Source organism: Leuciscus leuciscus (genome assembly GCF_965113295.1).
Source record: "Leuciscus leuciscus genome assembly, chromosome: 18".
Taxonomy (NCBI): Eukaryota; Metazoa; Chordata; class Actinopteri; order Cypriniformes; family Leuciscidae; genus Leuciscus; species Leuciscus leuciscus.
Window position 1 is genome coordinate 6977487 of NC_138742.1, and position 16799 is coordinate 6994285.

At 36.2% G+C, this 16799-nt stretch overlaps 1 protein-coding gene across 2 annotated transcripts in view; it reads right to left on the reverse strand.

Moving 5' to 3' along the window:
* reps2 (RALBP1 associated Eps domain containing 2) overlaps nt 1-16799 on the reverse strand; it is a 47884-nt gene that overhangs the window by 8806 nt on the left and 22279 nt on the right. The window contains exons 5-16 of one of the 2 annotated variants that reach the window (XM_082145582.1): nt 16688-16791; nt 15477-15615; nt 15326-15389; nt 15069-15237; nt 14834-14890; nt 13888-13972; nt 11839-11907; nt 9767-9815; nt 8861-8997; nt 7204-7265; nt 6433-6522; nt 373-423 (exon numbers count right to left, since the gene is read on the reverse strand). In XM_082145582.1, coding sequence (XP_082001708.1) covers nt 373-423; nt 6433-6522; nt 7204-7265; nt 8861-8997; nt 9767-9815; nt 11839-11907; nt 13888-13972; nt 14834-14890; nt 15069-15237; nt 15326-15389; nt 15477-15615; nt 16688-16791 — 1076 coding nt within the window. Of the gene's footprint in view, nt 1-372; nt 427-6432; nt 6523-7203; nt 7266-8860; nt 8998-9766; nt 9816-11838; nt 11908-13887; nt 13973-14833; nt 14891-15068; nt 15238-15325; nt 15390-15476; nt 15616-16687; nt 16792-16799 lie in introns of both variants that reach the window. The other variant, XM_082145581.1, reaches the window with a different exon arrangement.

Sequence of the window (16799 nt, forward strand, 5' to 3'; positions counted from 1 at the left end):
AAGCCGTTTCAAACAACTGGTGTTCATCCATAGCCATCTTGCAATGTTTACTAATGACTTCAACGTCACAATGCTGTCGTCATCTCGCCTCTGGCCCGCCTATATCAGATAACCCGATGTGATTGGTGCAGCTCGGCTACAAGGGCATAGTTAATGAGCATCATTACTCGACGCCAGAGCAACTCGCTGAGCAAATTCAAATTGTGCTCTCGCGAGAACTCTGGATTTCCAGGGTACTAAACATCAGTACACTGAAGAGCAGTAAAGATGCATTATGTTCATGGTCTGAGCATCTGTAAGATATGGAGCCCTATTTAACGGTCTCAGATGAGGCGTTAGGTGCTGGTTTAATGGAAAGGGGTCAGTTCTTACCGATTTGGGTGCCAGGTCTTCTGTGCTGAGAGCTCCTGTCACGATGGTCTCCTGCTGTCAGAGGAAGATGAGTTTGAGATCAGGAGGCTTTCAATGTTAGTTTTCCAAAGCAATTTGTAACATTAACCAAGGCAACAGGACATTTATGAGGATCTGTTATCATGCTGGGCTTCATTAATTCCTTGTTTTTCATTTACACTACCGTTCAAAAGGATCGGCGAGACTCTTTCAGGTCTTTTATGCATTTATGCATGTTTATTTTACACACGCATGCAATTAAATTAGAAATTTTAAGCTTAAATGGAGAGAAGAATAAGATAGATGAAAGTTAATTTATCCACATATACAAAAGACTTCCTTAAAGGGCCTCTATTATGCTTTTTCGAATACTACCATTCATGCAGAGTGTAATACAGCTGTTTGTGGATGTAAAAAGTCTGCGAAGTTTCAAAGATCAAAGTGCAGATAAATGGAGTAAGTGTCTCCTAAAAGAGAGAACCGATTCTGAACTGCTGAAACGAGTTGTCAGTAATTTCATGCTCTTAATTTCTGTTTCATACCCAAGTAACAATGTAACAAATTTGCATAATGCCAGTCTACGGTCTTCATTGGCTGCCGCCGAACGACATCTGCTTTGACCCTCAAACACTGTAGTTGTAGCGGAGACTGGAAGAGTTTGGCTCGTGTGTCAACATGTTGAGAAGACGCTGTTTTCTGCGAAAGCAAATCCTCTTTGCTGCACTTCAAAAGCATGAGGACTCGCGCTGGAATTGATACGGTAAAACCGATGCCATCGTTACTGTTCGTATCACTGTGTATCAAATCGCTGAGGAAAATTTCCACAGCTGAAATTCAGATATGGTTGTGGGCGTTTGGTTTCCGATCAACTGACCAATTAGAGCAGAGTAGACCAATCACAACAGCCTGGGCCGTCTGACCAATCAGGGCAGAGTAGACCAATCACAACAGTCTGACCAATCAGAGCAGAGTTGCTCTCAGAAAGGAGGGGTTTAGAAACCGATTTGACCTTGGATGCATGATTTGACCTTGGATTTGACCTTGGATGCATGATTTGACCTTGGATGCATATAAACCTATTGTAGGAGACTCCAAAACAAAATTAGGAACCTTTAAAATATAACAGGGGCATACTAGTCTGCATTTTCCCTTAGTCCTCTTTCCAAAAGCTGCAATTTCCGAGTCTCTCACACAGAGGATGTGGGCAAAGAAAAAATCGAGGCGTAGAAGTGAAGGCCGCATTAAATTCTTCCCTCACTCTTTAAAGTGAATTACACAGCTCTCCCTCAATGCTGGCTCAGGATACGACACCGTGTGCGTTCATGGATCACTGAGGGCGTAACATCAATCCCGACATTCTCAGTAAAGACTCTCTGGCTTACAACACTTACACTGCTGTATTTCACACAAATATGACTACTGTTTATTTAATCATGCGTGACTGGAACGTCCATATTTCCACGCTATCGTACTCTGTCAGTGTAGTGTAAACATTCAATCACTTCGTAAAAAATGCAATACGTTGGCTTAAAAAGCCCCCGCCGCCCAGGACTGTGGTCGTTGTGGCACAGGGAATCTGTTCTTTATGGCACAATGAAAAGTAATAGCAGAAACAGGCCAATTGCAAGGCCGTAAATTTGTCTGAAAAGTCATAAATGATTTGATTTGCTGCGACAGGAGTTATTTCACCCAGCTACCCTCGGGACAAAACACAAGAGTTATGACCGCAATACAGCCACGTGAAGGTAACGGTGCCCATCGCCGCCTATAAAACTCAGAAGGACCATTACATGGGCAAAGGAGTGTTAAATAAAAACAAGTGTTCCTACAAATGGTACAAAGACTTGGAAAAATGGTGACCGAGCCGAACACCTGCCCAGTATAACCTGCTGTGTGAGAGAAACATGGGTTAGTTGGATAGGGTCACATATTCTAGACTGGTCAGTTAAAGCTGTTTTGCACATGGATAGTCATCTGCATTAACAACAGCGCCACCTGTTGTTTGTATGAGGTAATGAGCTGTGAATTCATGTCACATAGTAATATTACACAAAATATAAAGGAATATGCACACAGAATGAATTATATTTACATGAGGATAGCAAAGTTCAAAGAAATAAAGAGAGAGAGAGAGAGAGAGAGAGAGAGAGAGAGAAAAAGCTTCTTTTATACATTATAATTAATCAATTGAAAAAAAAAAAAAAAAAAAAAAAAATTGAAATAAATAGATAACTTTTAGGAGACATGATTCATAATTGATTCAGATAGAGTTTGCTAAGCTAATGACGCAATACTCCAAAAAGCATAAAAATACAAAAGCAGAGACAAATTAAAAACAATTTCAAAAACGACTAGTTTCAAAAAACACTTTATTTAAAATTAAATCATGCGTGAATTAAAAATTTTGTTTTACTATTAGAGTGAAATTATAATAATAATAATAAAAAAATATTATTTATCCTCATTGTAATTGGAGAAATAAATCCAGCCCCTCAAATCCAGCCCTGCATATAACTATATAGATTTAATAAGTGAATAAATGATTATAAAGTGTTTCTGTAACAGAGACTGAAACAAACCATGGCTGTTTCCATAATATCACATCATAATACTGAATACTGCATAAATATACTCGGTCTCTCATTCGTCAGCACTCAGGAGAGATGATGATAATAACATGGTGTGATTCAAGGTCAAACATGAATCTCTTGGTTCCCGCTCAGAGTTTAATTAAGAATGAGCGCTTCCCCCTGAAGGAAACCGAGAGATCTGAGACGTAAACGAGTGGAAAGTAAGTGTTGGAGGATGTTTTCCGAGACTGTGTTTCCATGACATGTGCCCTGAGCTCTGGATGAAGCTCAAGTCAATAACGAACACCTCAGGGATGCTGTGTTGTCTTTAGATAACAATGGACATAAAAAGTTGCAAAACAGAACCAATCAAATGCAATATGAGATTGAACCCAGATACAATCAATCTGAAGCTGTCAGGTCTAGTCCCTAAAGGAGATCCTGTGTCAATGTTATATAGGACAGGAGAAGTCAAAATTTGACAGTAGGTGAGGTCATGCATCAGGTCATGCGGGCTAAACAATCATCTTTGCCAGAACTTGATGCTAGATTTACGGCATACGTGACAAAGCACCATAAACAACGCCACAGAAATAGCGCTCAACAAGCCAAATGCACAAGAGACATGATTCATAATTAATAGAGTTTGCCAAGCTAATGATACTATACTCCTTAAAGCATAAAAATACAAAAGCATACAGAAAATTGAAGGTAAAACATTTTTAAAAACAAGTCCATTATTTAATACTAATGTATTGAAAAAAAAAAAGATTATATATATATTTATTACAATTATTTTGTCATAATTTTTGATTATTTTAAGGAGCAAAAAAAATCATAAAATAAAAGTAAAAAAATTCCAAAACAAGTTATTTATTTTTATTCTGTATTTTTTTTAATCAATGCTTTTATTCAATACTACTTTATTGGAAATAAAAATAAAAATAAATAAATACAAAAAAAATACAAAAACAATATAATTTAAATAACTATTTAATGCTATAATTCTCTCACAATTGTTTTAAATATATTTTAACAAGAATTAAAAAATATTTCTTTTATTTCCTGTTTATTACAATTATTCTGTCATAATTTTTTGATTATTTTAAGGAGCAAAAAAGGCATAAAATAAATGAAAGTAAAACTATTCCACAAAAAAAAAAAGTCCATTCTTGTTTATATTTATTTTTATTCTGTATTTTTTAGTCAATGCTTTTATTCAATACTACTTGATTGGAAATAAAAAATAAATAAAACAAATACTATAATAATATATAAGAAAATTAATAATAATGCTATTATTCTCTCACAATTGTTTTAAATATATTTTAACGAGTATAAAAAAACATCCAAAAAATAAAAGGTAAAACAATTCTTAGAAGAAGTCCAATATTATTTAGATTTATTTTTATTCAATACAACTTGATTGAAAATAAATAAAAAATATTTCCTATTTATTACAATTATTCTTACTTTTTTTAAAATTTACTTTAATGGGTATAAAAAGCATACAAAAAAATTTAAGGTAAAACAATTCCAAATTGCCATCATAAAGTTAACCTTTTAAAACACTAATAATATTACTATGATGCCTCAAAAATGCAGAAAAGCGACTTCCTAGGTCCTGAAACCGTTCTTGTCAGATGGTGCCTGGTTAAGACACTGTGTTTCTCTGTCCAATAATGATCTCAGAAAGCAGTAACTCACACAACTATGACAACTGAATTTCACGCAGTGATCACATTCCCCCTCACCGCTTTACAGAAGCCAAAAGTTAAAAGCATGAAGGGGTAAAAAGGCCATAAAGATGAAGGAACGCTTGCGGTCTGAGATGGTTAGAGCTCTTTGGAGGCTTCAGAGGAGTTATGAGTATTTGATCAAGCCAGAATCCCTTCATATAGAGTCTGCGCTCATATCTTCATATCTTATACGAGTATTAGCTTTCATAGACAGGGCTTGAGCACAGATATCTGCAGGTGCCTGTGCTGTCAAAACAGTGTGTGTGTGTGTGTGTAATGTAAGCTGAGGTTGTGTAACGCTGATGAGTGTGTGTGTTTTCATTGGGCTCCTGTGGCTTTATACTCTTATTAAACTGTGGGAAACTGCCGTCTCTTCCCAGCCTGCAGCCACAGAAACATGAGAAGACACACATCAGCGAGTGTGTGTGCGGACAGAACGGGTGAAGAGGTGCGGACGTGTTCACACACACACACACACACACACTGAAAAGAGGAAGTGCAGACTTTTCAAAGAGGACACGTAATTAATAACTGAGAAAGAAACGATGACGGACAGCAGGAAGACTGTGTGTGCAGAATTTCACTGAGGAAATATTAATTTCAATGAACCAATTTATGTGATTAAAAAGGCAGATTTGAGTTCATAGAACGAACAAATGAATAAATAAAAAAAATTACATATATTCTTATTCTCTACAGTTGCGTAGCTGACACTTTAATGCTTCAAAAAGTTCATAAAGAGATCGTAAAACTAATCCATATGAATTGAGCGGTTCAGCCCAAAAGTTTCTGAAGAGACTCGATCGCTTTATATGATTGAAGATTGAAGAGATTGAATTTTGGCTCTTATTCAGATTTAAACATTGATCAGCGAACATAAAGCTCAACCGAACCCGCTTGACACGTGAGAACAAACCTCATTGGTTCACGCTGAAGCTCAAACGTGCGGCGTAACTAGGGCTGCACGATTAAGTGAAATCAAATCAAAATCACGCTTTGGCTTATAGAGATTATGAAATTGTAAAAGCTCAAATTATTATTCGCTTATATCGTTCATTTGAAAAAGCAACAAGCGTCAATCATCTTCCCAAACTTGCAATGTGAAGCGTTTATAAACCTGTTGTCCAACAAAACAAACATTTACTAACATGTTTTACTCACTTCATATCGTCAGGCAAGTGTTTCAAATGGCCTTTTGTGAGCTGATGTGTCTTCTTATCATAGAATGAGGCAGACAGTCTATTGTTTTATAGTAAATCCCTTCAGAAAATTTTGACTAAACCACTCAATTCATATGGATTAGTTTTACAATCTCTATATAAACTTTATGAAGCATCAAAGTGTCTCATTGAGGGACAGAAATCTGCATTTGTGTTCCGGTTTGGAAAGACATGAGGGCGAGTAATTAATGACAGAATTTACATTTTTGGGTGAACTATCTCTTTAACTCATGTTAACATATGGAAACTTACTGTAAAGTATCACCAAAATGGTACTTACTGTACACAGTTCATTTACTATTGTATGAATACAAAATGAATATTCTAAAAAATAAAATTAATTTGATTCAAGTCCCGCCCTACATTATTTCTTGCTGGATATTCTGTTTCAGTCAGAAATCAGAAGTGAAATGTTGGTTTACGTTGTTCAAATGTCGGTTCAGTGATTCTCACATCTGAGGTTAATAAATTGTGTGTTTTAAATAGAGAGGATCAATGTGAACGTCTACTCACCTCCTCACTAAACTTGCTGAAATCTGCAAAATTTGGCTGATGAACGGCCTTCTGGGAACTCTTCTCTGAGCCAGGCATGAAGCTGAAGATCTGACACATTGAATTAGGACACAAGTTATTATACAACACAGACACAGAACAGTAAAGAACAGAAGACAATTAAATATTAAAAAGCAAACTAAAAGGTATCCAATCACTGATTTACAATCTGATTAAATGAGCCATGTTTAAAAACCATTGTAAAACAGCTCATATAAACTGCATGTCAATTAAATTCTATATTAATACACCAAAGTTGCCATAAAATAGACCATCTTTGACCAGCAAAAAAATCAGTCAAGTTGGTTTATGGAACATGGAAGCTGGTCAAACATCTAATGACAAGCTAGAAACCAGTTCCCATGGTTTAAATGGGCTTTATGTAGAATTCAGAGAGCCTTGATATTAGTGGCACTGGTGGCCGTTAAGTGAACTGCAGGCAGAAACAACTGTGCTCTAAAGCGGCTATATGTAAGAATTGTCATGTATGCAATCAGATTTTTATTGCCAACAGCTTTTAACGGAACTTAAAAAAACGTCACCTACCCCTAATTCCTAGGTTGTCTATTTTCTAAGTTTCGTTAAAAGCTGTTGGCCATAAAAATCTGATTGCATACATGAAAATTCTAAATTGTCAAAAATACATTATAGCCCCTTTAGAGCACAGATCCCATCTTAAACTGGGTTCGCAATCAGCAAATGTGTTAAATGAGGAGATGCTGCGTAGTTCACCTGCGTCGCTGGTGGTCGTGGAGGAAGAGCTGGAGGAGGAGGCATCCACACACTTTTACTACCTGACAGAGGACAAACATATTCAGAAAAACTTCAGGGCCAAGCTCAAACTGCTGCTACTCTACTGATGTTCTCTTTCAAGACTGTTCACAAATATTCTGCACAACAACATTTAAATAAAACAATTCAACACTATAAATGACTTCACACCCAGTACTGCAATGATATATTGCTTTCAGACCAATTTTCGCACTAAAATATCACTAAAGTAATCACACACACTGCTGTAGAAAACATTTTGGTGTCAGTAAGATTTTTTATTTTGAAGAAATTAAAAAATGTATTGTGCAAGTATGCATTAAATTAATCAAAACTGACAGTAAAGAAATTCATAATGTTTTCAAAAGATTTATATCTCAAATAAATGCTGTTCTTTTGAAATAATTTCTATCCATCAAAGAATTCTGAAGAAAATGCGGTTTTCAACAATGATAATAATCAGAAATGTTCCTTGAGCAGCAAATCATCATATCAGAATGATTTCTGAAGGATCATGTGACACTGAAGACTGGAGTAATGATGCTGAAAATTCAGCTTTGATCACAGGAATAAATTACACTTTACAATATAATCAAATAGAAAACACTTATTTTAAATTGTAATAATTTTCCACAATATTTCATGTTTTTACTGTATTTTTAAGCAAATAAATGCAGCCTTGATGAGTATAAAAGTCTTTACTTTATTTTATTGACCCCAAACTTTTGAACTGTGTGGGTGTGTGTGTGTGTGTGTGTGTGTGTGTGTGTGTGTGTGTGTGTGTGTGTGTGTGTGTGTGTGTGTGTGTGTGTGTGTGTGTGTGTGTGTGTGTGTGTGTGTGTGTGTGTGTGTGTGTAAGCATTTTGCAAGCTAAAGTGAGTTCAATGCACTTAAAATCAAGACTAGGTAATTTTTGTAATTGTTTGCATGCCATGAAAACTCACTGAGCATTTAAAGAATGATGAGAATTCAGCATTGGACTCTTGTTTATAGATTTAGTGCAAAAATGATTTATGAATGTTTTATTCTTTGAAACATTTAGTTGGTTCAGACAGCGGTTTGATCGCACTGGATTCAGGATGTGTTCATGTGTCTCTGTTCACATTGAGTCATTCAGAGCTTGTAACAAACCTCTCAACTTTTAGTAACATTGTCTTTAAAATGATTAAGACTAAGAGTTTTCTTAACTTCTGGGGTTCTTCACAACTGGGGCCAGAACTTTATCTAAAAACTACAAGCACAAAGACTTGTTTTTCAAGCAGATCCGTTTCTTGTCAACGCTCTTCTCAAGCATTGGTATGGCAGTGCATTATTCTCACTGTGTAAACCTGCAGCTTCATACATTTGAAGAATAAACTTTCAATATTTTCTCAATCAATCCTGTTACTAAATCTGCAAAACCAGCAGTGAAAGTATCCACAAAACTAAAGGTGCTTCAACGTCTAATGTGCCAAAACAACCCTAGAACGCGCCAATACCGCACCGACACAGTCAAATATTTACTTTTGTTACATTCATTTTAATTTATCTTAACGTCTGTACTTTATATTCTCAGTATATGAAGGTCTGTGTGTGTATACAGTTGGAAAGCATGAGGAATGTTGGCATGGGTGTGAACCTTGACTGCTCTGTTGGAAGAGCTTGTTGAGGTCGAGAGAGGAGGCGCGGGAGTGAGTCTTCTGGGGTCGAGGAGGAGGAGTGGGCGGCTCCTCGACCTTCTTCATGGCATCGTCTATAGAGGTGCTGGAATATGACCTGGGGGTGACACACACACAACACACAACACACAACTTGAGCTTGTTATAAATATCATAACCACCATCTAACCCACACACTAACCTTAAAAGAAAACTTTTCGTTTTTTACAAATGAGAATGTCCCCAAAAGGAGATTTTGGAAGATTAATAATAATAATAATAATAATAATGTCTTAATAAATTTAAACAATCCCTGAAGCCTGTGTTTTTATATATGCAGAATCAAATGTATAGTCTAATTAATAATTCATTAATCAAATGTTTGAGGTCAGTATGATTTTTTTACGTTTCTGAAATAAGTCTCTAATGCGGCTGTATTTATTTGATCAAAAGTACAGTAAAATCAGTAATATTGTGAAATATTATTAAAATTTAAAATAACAGTTTTCTATGTGAATATATTTTAAAATGTAATTTATATCCTGTGATCAAAGATGAATTGTCAGCATCATTACTCCAGTCTTCAGTGTCACATGATCCTTCAGAAATCATTCTGATATGATGATCTGATGCTCAAGAAACATGTTGAAAACAGTTGTGCTGCTTCATATTTTTGTGAAAACCGTGATACATTTATTTTCAGGATTCTATGATGAACAGAAAGTTCCAAAGAACAGCCGTTTTTTCAGATAGAAATCTTTTGTAACATTATAAATGTCTTTGCAGTCAATTTTGATCAATTTAATGCATCCTTACTAGATAAAAGTGTTTATTTTATTTTTTTAAATTGTAAAAAACAGTAGTGTAACGGTAGTGAGAGTTTTTACCTGGGTCGTGTTCTTGACTTCATATTTGCATCAAGCTCTTGTGGAGAATCTGTAAAACATTTGTATGTTAATTACACAGTGATACAATAAAAGTATTATTTCTGCATTAAAACCCTAAAGTAAAAGCCTATTTATTTCATTTAAAAAAACAAACAAAAGCATCAGACTTCATTCTGTTCGGAAACATAATCTTGAAGAAAAGTATTCTTTCATTTACCTGTCATCTACAAGAAAACCTGAAGTTGTAAGACGTTCCTGAGCTGAACTGCTCTCTCACATCTCAACAGAAACACTGAATCCTAACAATAAAACATCAAACACACTCGATAGCATCGATACTATCCAAACAACACCTACAGCTGCGGTTAACACCTCAAACAGGCCTGTCTCCTATCCCATCATGCACTGCGGCACTGACGAAGACTCAATATTAACTTTGATTCTGTTTTCTACCAACACTAGGGAAAAAAAGCATTTCATAAAAATCATCTTGGAAGCAAAGTGCAGGTCAACATCGCATTCAAACTGAAGTAATAAAGCAGGGAGAGTGCGGGATTATTTGTGAGCGCTCAGGGATCTGGGCACTTCAATAAATATAAGCTGTTATGGGATCAGAGCAGACTGCATGAAATATCAGAACAAAAGGTCAGCGCTGTGGATATAACAGGATTTGTGTCCACGCCCAGAGGCGCTGAGGGGTTATACTCCATAACATCACACCCATCAGCAGAGAAAATAACAAACGCTATACAGCTTCATCTGAAGACAATAACAACTGATTTACCAATAGAGAGCAGTTTAAATCTCATCATGCTTATCATGAGGAAGAATTCACCCAGAAAAGAAAATTCTGTCAGTATTATTTACTCATGTTGCTGCAAAATTACACAAAATGAAAAAGTAGATATTTTGCAGAATGTTCATGCTGCTCTTTTCCATACAAAGAAAATGAATGGACACTATTGAGCTTAAAATACTTTTTAGGTTTAGGGTTTGTTTAAAGCTGCAGTCCGTAGTTTTTCCGCTGTCACCATCTCTGTTCGAAATTTGCAATTGCAGTTATTTGCATAATTATCAGCTTTATGTGGGTTGTGCCTCGGCACGGCACAGCGCGGATGAATCCGATGTTTTGAGAAAAATGTGCGGCTGTCAGTCGCCGCCGGTGTGGATGCTGTCATTCGGAATCACAGATTCTACTTTTTGGAAGTATGACCAACATAAGAATTTTCACTGGAACATGTCATCTGAACAAGTAACATCCACTTTTGTTCTGACCAACTAAGGGGAAAAAAGCATTGCAGTAAATTGCACAGATTAAATCTAACGATCGCTTATCATATCACGTCAAACCGTGCAAATTATACTTTGTTCTCAAATTGTTAATGTTAACAACATCAGCATTGCGTGACTACATTTAATGCCCTTCCGATATTTGTCCTTGTTTTCGCACGGGTCGGTTGCAGTTGCAGTCTCTTTTTTTCTGTAGCCACTCCGAAGTCCGAAGTCTTTTGCATTTTACAACGGGTGAATCTCCTACACCATCTGAAAGCTGAATAAATAAGCTTTCCATTGATATATGGTTTGTTAGGATAGGACCATATTTGGCCGAGATACAACTATTGGAAATCTGGAATCTGAGGGTGCAAACAAATTGAAACACTGAGAAAATCTCCTTTAAAAGTTATCCACTTATGTTCGTGATTGTGCAGCATTCACTCACAAAAATAAATGTTTTATATATTTACAGTAGGACATTTCCAAAATATCTTCATCGAACATGATCTTTACTTTTATTTTTGGCAGAAAAGAAAAATGGATAATTTTGACCCATACAATGTATAGTTGGCTATTGCCACAAATATACCCGTGTGACTTGTGACTGGTTTTGTGATCCAGGGTCACAAATGAAAAGTCATACAGGTTGAACAAAATGAGGATGAGTAAATGATGACAGAATTGTAATCTTTTGCCTGAACTTTTGTACACAGACAGTAAAGCTCAGGTAAATTAGAGGCTTTGGTTGGTCTGGTGTGGGTCAGGGGTGTGTGCTGCGCCTCAGGACAGTGAGTCACCTGGTTTTAAAGTGCTGACACGCTCTATTGGCTTTTCATGCAGGTCTGGAATTCTCTTTGGGCTGAATTCTGCTGACACAGCAATACAAAAAAGCACAATAAGAGCAGTGAAATAGGAACATCTGCATGAGAATATTAATGAGTTTACATGGCATTTGTCCTCTTAAGTGTGGAAGAGTGGTCCCAAAAATATTTGCACACTGAAGAAACTGAAGAAATGGCATTGCATTAGATAATCAAATCTCAAAGCAAGTAGCATTTGCTTTAAAGCACAAACACACTTAAAAAAAAAAAAAACCTTTCACTTAATTTAACTCTTTCCCCGCCAAACACAGAATTTTCTGTGTTTTACTGTTATACGCTAGGGGGCGCTATTACACATCTTCTGAAAGAGCACTGAATCCCCTGATAAAAACACATGCGAAGAAGATGCAGAAACAAGCGATCTCATATGTAATCATATGCATATGTAAAATAACGCGATCATCAACATTAAAAAGCATATAAATCAAAACTGCCTAATGCTACTGAATGAAATGTTGACCCAGGATGAGTTACAAGACTGTGCAAGCATTAGGGGTGTTGATGGACTCGATATACTCCATCTGTGTTTAGATCATCTTTCTGAATCTGATCAAGTAGTCTTTGAAAAAAACATGATTTTTGCTCAAAATGTTGCTTTTTTTATGAAACATACCCATATTCAAGTGTTGATAAAAAAGAATGCATGAAGCTAGAATAAAACAGGTTTTCTTTTTGTGTAAAAGCAGAGGTTCTGTTTCTTCTTTTGATGTTTTGCATGTTCAGATATTAATACAACAAAATATTCTGGGGGCCATGAAGTTTTTGTGGAAAATGATCAAAAACGCTGGTGGTGGCTGGCAACTTTAAAAAATAAATTAAAAAACGCTGGCGGGGAAAGAGTTAAGTTTGACACTTAAAGGTACAGTATGCAAATTTTTTTTTCAAAATTTTAAAAAAAATAAACGAGTCACTACATCATCAATCACTCTTCCAAATCGTGTTTTTGCCTTAAGGCTCTTGCACACTGAGTCCGAAATTATCGCATGCGTTTTTTCACTTTTGTGATTCGGTGGCTCTGGATTGTCAAAACACCATTCAAAATCCTTGCTACGGATGCGAAAAACGATTCTGATTCGATTTTTTTTTTGACGGACGAAAGTTTCGGAGGCAGTGTACAAGCGTGATTGACATAACGTGAGGTCGTATTTATTTTTTAACGTGCGAACATTTCGAACGCGAATTTCGGACTCAGTGTGCAAGGGCCTTTACCCTGATTCACTATGGTAAACGTATATTCTAAGTGTTGATTTTAGTCCTGTCGGGATGGTTTTCGATTGTAACTTGTGTACATGCGTCACTCGCCTGTGTGCGTCAGATCCGTAAACAGAGAAAAGTTGCTCAGGCTGCTTTGCCGTGTGTTTGGTAGGGGTTATTTGTCACAACGAGCGAGAAAGGTTGCCATGAAGCCGCTAAATCTCCAACCAAACGCCGAACAGAGGAGAGTCAGCTGGCAGAAAGAGAGCGCGACAAGAGCTCGTAATAAAACAAGAATCAACATCGGCTTGGCTTTTCGATGATGACGAGAACTGAGGGATTTGAAATGTTGTAAAAGCGACGCGGAGATGATGGGGTTTTTATTACTCAACATGCGAGTAAGGTGTTTTATTGAACAGATAAATTGCCATATGTGGCTCTCTAACTAAAGTGAATTGTAAAGCATTATCTATTTTGAAGGGTCATTTCATTGTGGTTGCTGTAGCGCTGTGCTGGAATATATTTTGTGTCTATTAATGGGTATAAACGTCTTCTGCTAGTCAGCTTGAGATCCTTTCCATCTAAACTGGTCATATCTCTTAAGTCTAGTAGTGAATGTTTTATAAGCAGTAGGATAAACATATTCATACGCACAGTCACGCAGTGGCTTAAATGTCCAAATACTTTTTGGGCCACTGTTTAAAACCCATTTCTTTTTTTTCCCCTTTAATCCTGTTCATGATTATTGAGGTCTGTCTCTGAAGTCATTACCCGGTTTCCTGCTTTCATCTCTCGTGTCCTGTTTAGCGGTCACACCTGGTCTAGAGGTCATCTGAAGGCCAGCAGAACACATTTCCTGTTTGGGAAAATGAAAAGCCAGCACAGAATGACTGAAATGAGCACATGTAGAGGTTTACTCATTTATAAGGGGTGGACCAGTTGGATTTTTGTCTTTTTGAGATCTCATATAAGACTCATTAGCACCCTCTGCCTTTAGTCAAACAGACATGCCTAGAGAGAGAGAGAGAGTTATATAACTACTTATATCTTCCTTTATTATTATTATTCTTAAATGCATGCTGTTTTATATTATTCTTGTATACTATTATTGTTCTATAGGGAAGGTATAAATGCAACTAACTAACTAACTAACTAACTATTCTCATCACAATAAACCAGCGATGATATTGTTAGCTAAACTATAAACATTGTTTTCATTTATTGAAATACAGCAGAAATAAAATAGAACTATTATATAAACACTTTAAAAAAACGTACAAAAAAACAAGAAATGTTATGCAAATGTGTGTGTTTTAAAATATTTAGAAGTTAAAGTACTACAATTATTAAAAGTAAAATAGAAATAAATGAACACTAAATAGAAATTTTGAAGAAAAAAACAAAAGCAAAAATTAAAATAAAAGCTGAAAATATTATAAATATTAATAAATACTATCATAGTATATAATAAAATGTTTTTTAGCAATAAACTAAAAAAAGAAGCGTATTTATCTATTCAACCATCAATGGCATCTCTTTTGTGACTGTTCTTGTTATTTGTTTGATGCGTTGGCGATACTGTGTGCCGATCATCATGCCAGTTTTGATACTAAAAAACACAAAATTGAGACAGAAGGAGAAAGACAGAGGAAAGGATGGAACAAAATGTGCAGAACATTGTGATCTTGGCACACATGTTAAATAAAGTTCTTCTTACCGGTTGATTGGCTCCAGGCCTCATATTGTCATCAAAGACAATGAGAGGTTGAGTCGCCTGTAAAAGAACACATTTAGAGCTCAGTTCAAACTTGTCAATCTGAGCTTGCTCACGTCTCAGGGTTGCATCATAAAACATAATACTGGAAGGGAAACCCTAAACAGTTTAAATTAAACATCATCAAACACTTCAGGTGCAAATACTGTAGGCATGCTGCGAGTTTTAGATTGCGTACCTCAGATGGTGGCGCTGTAACCACACCTGGTTCCACAAATCCCGGTCTCAGTGTGGCGGGGAGAGTTTCAGGAAGGAGGAAACCATTTTTCCGGGCCACGATCAGATGGAAGGCAGTGCAGAACTCTGGGAAAGTGAGAGCGCCGTCCTTGTCAACATCGCTCAGCTCCCTGAAGGACATTGAATGATTGTTTTTTCAACATATGTAAAGAGACAGTTCATTACATGTTTCAGTAGAACTGAGGGTTTTGTCGTCACCATATATGCGACAGCTCTGGAATCGGAAGCTTCGACTTGGTGAAGAAGTTTTTTGCAACAGTTCCTGAAAGGAAAATCAATGCAAAGTTCAAACTGTCCAGATAAGATCATGAATGTACCAGTATGAGAAGTGTTTGTGGAGCTGTCTTACCCACGATGAGAGCGCTGAGGTCAGGCTGGAGACTCCTGAACTGGATGGTGTAATATTCCCGCTGCTCCTCTGTGATCCTCCAGGGGTCGTCGGAGTAATCCACCTCTGCTCTCTCCACCAGCCGCTCCACAGACCCAACCTGAACCACAGAAAAAACTCAATATTTCACAATTACATATATATGTAAATTTATATAAAAATGTAACTACTTTTTAAAAGTCATTTGCAATCCTTGTATGGCAGAATGTAATTAATTATAATAAAAGCTCAACAGTTTTTTTAATATCACCTAGGAAACACACCATCAAAGGTACTAATATTAATGATAATATCTTTCTATTATTTCTTAGAGATGAAGTGTTTAATTTTTTTAGCATATCTTACTATTACTAACTTAATGCACAACTATACGATATTTATAGTTTGATGTAACCTTAAAATTATAATCTTAATATTTGTCATAGACAGACACACAGATGGATGGATAGGTAGATGGATAGGTACAGTAGATAGATAGATAGATAGATAGATAGATAGATAGATAGATAGATAGATAGATAGATAGATAGATAGATAGATAGATAGATAGATAGATAGATAGATAGATAGATAGATATGATAGATAGATAGATAGATAGATAGATAGATAGATAGATAGACAGACAGACAGATAGATAGACAGATAGACAGATGATAAATTAGCTGGTTACTTAAAGTAAAAATGCTTTTTAAATCCATGTTTAATGACAGAAAAGAAGAAAAGCCCACTGCACACTACTGTAGCTTGAAAACATTTATTAACATTATGTGTTAACATATTAATGTGTCAATCAATTGATATTCATCAAGCATCATGAAATTATGAAATGCTTAAAAAAAGATCACATAATCAAAATGTTTCAATAACTAATTGATTTTGTAAGTGACAGTAGCGTGTGGGATTTTGTCCATTTTCCCCTTCATATTTTTTTGACATCTTACACTTATGCATGTAATCATTCGGGATGTGATGATTATTTATCTATTTGTAAGCATGTCTATCCAAATACAGGACCTGTTGGGTAATGCATGTGCTCTGGCGTGCTATTACTGATATTCAAGCAAAAATATAAACATTTTAAAAGAAGTGTCCTTATATAACACTGACACCCAGAGTTCTGTACGGTTGTCCAATCGGATGCGAGAATGAGGAGTTGTGAGGAAATGCTCACGCGTGTAATGACGGGCTGCTCCGGCTGAGGCTTGAGAGAGTAATGTCTGGGAGAGGAGTTTTCCTGAGGAACACCGGGACGAGACGGCACTTTCCCGTCATACGCTGTGAAC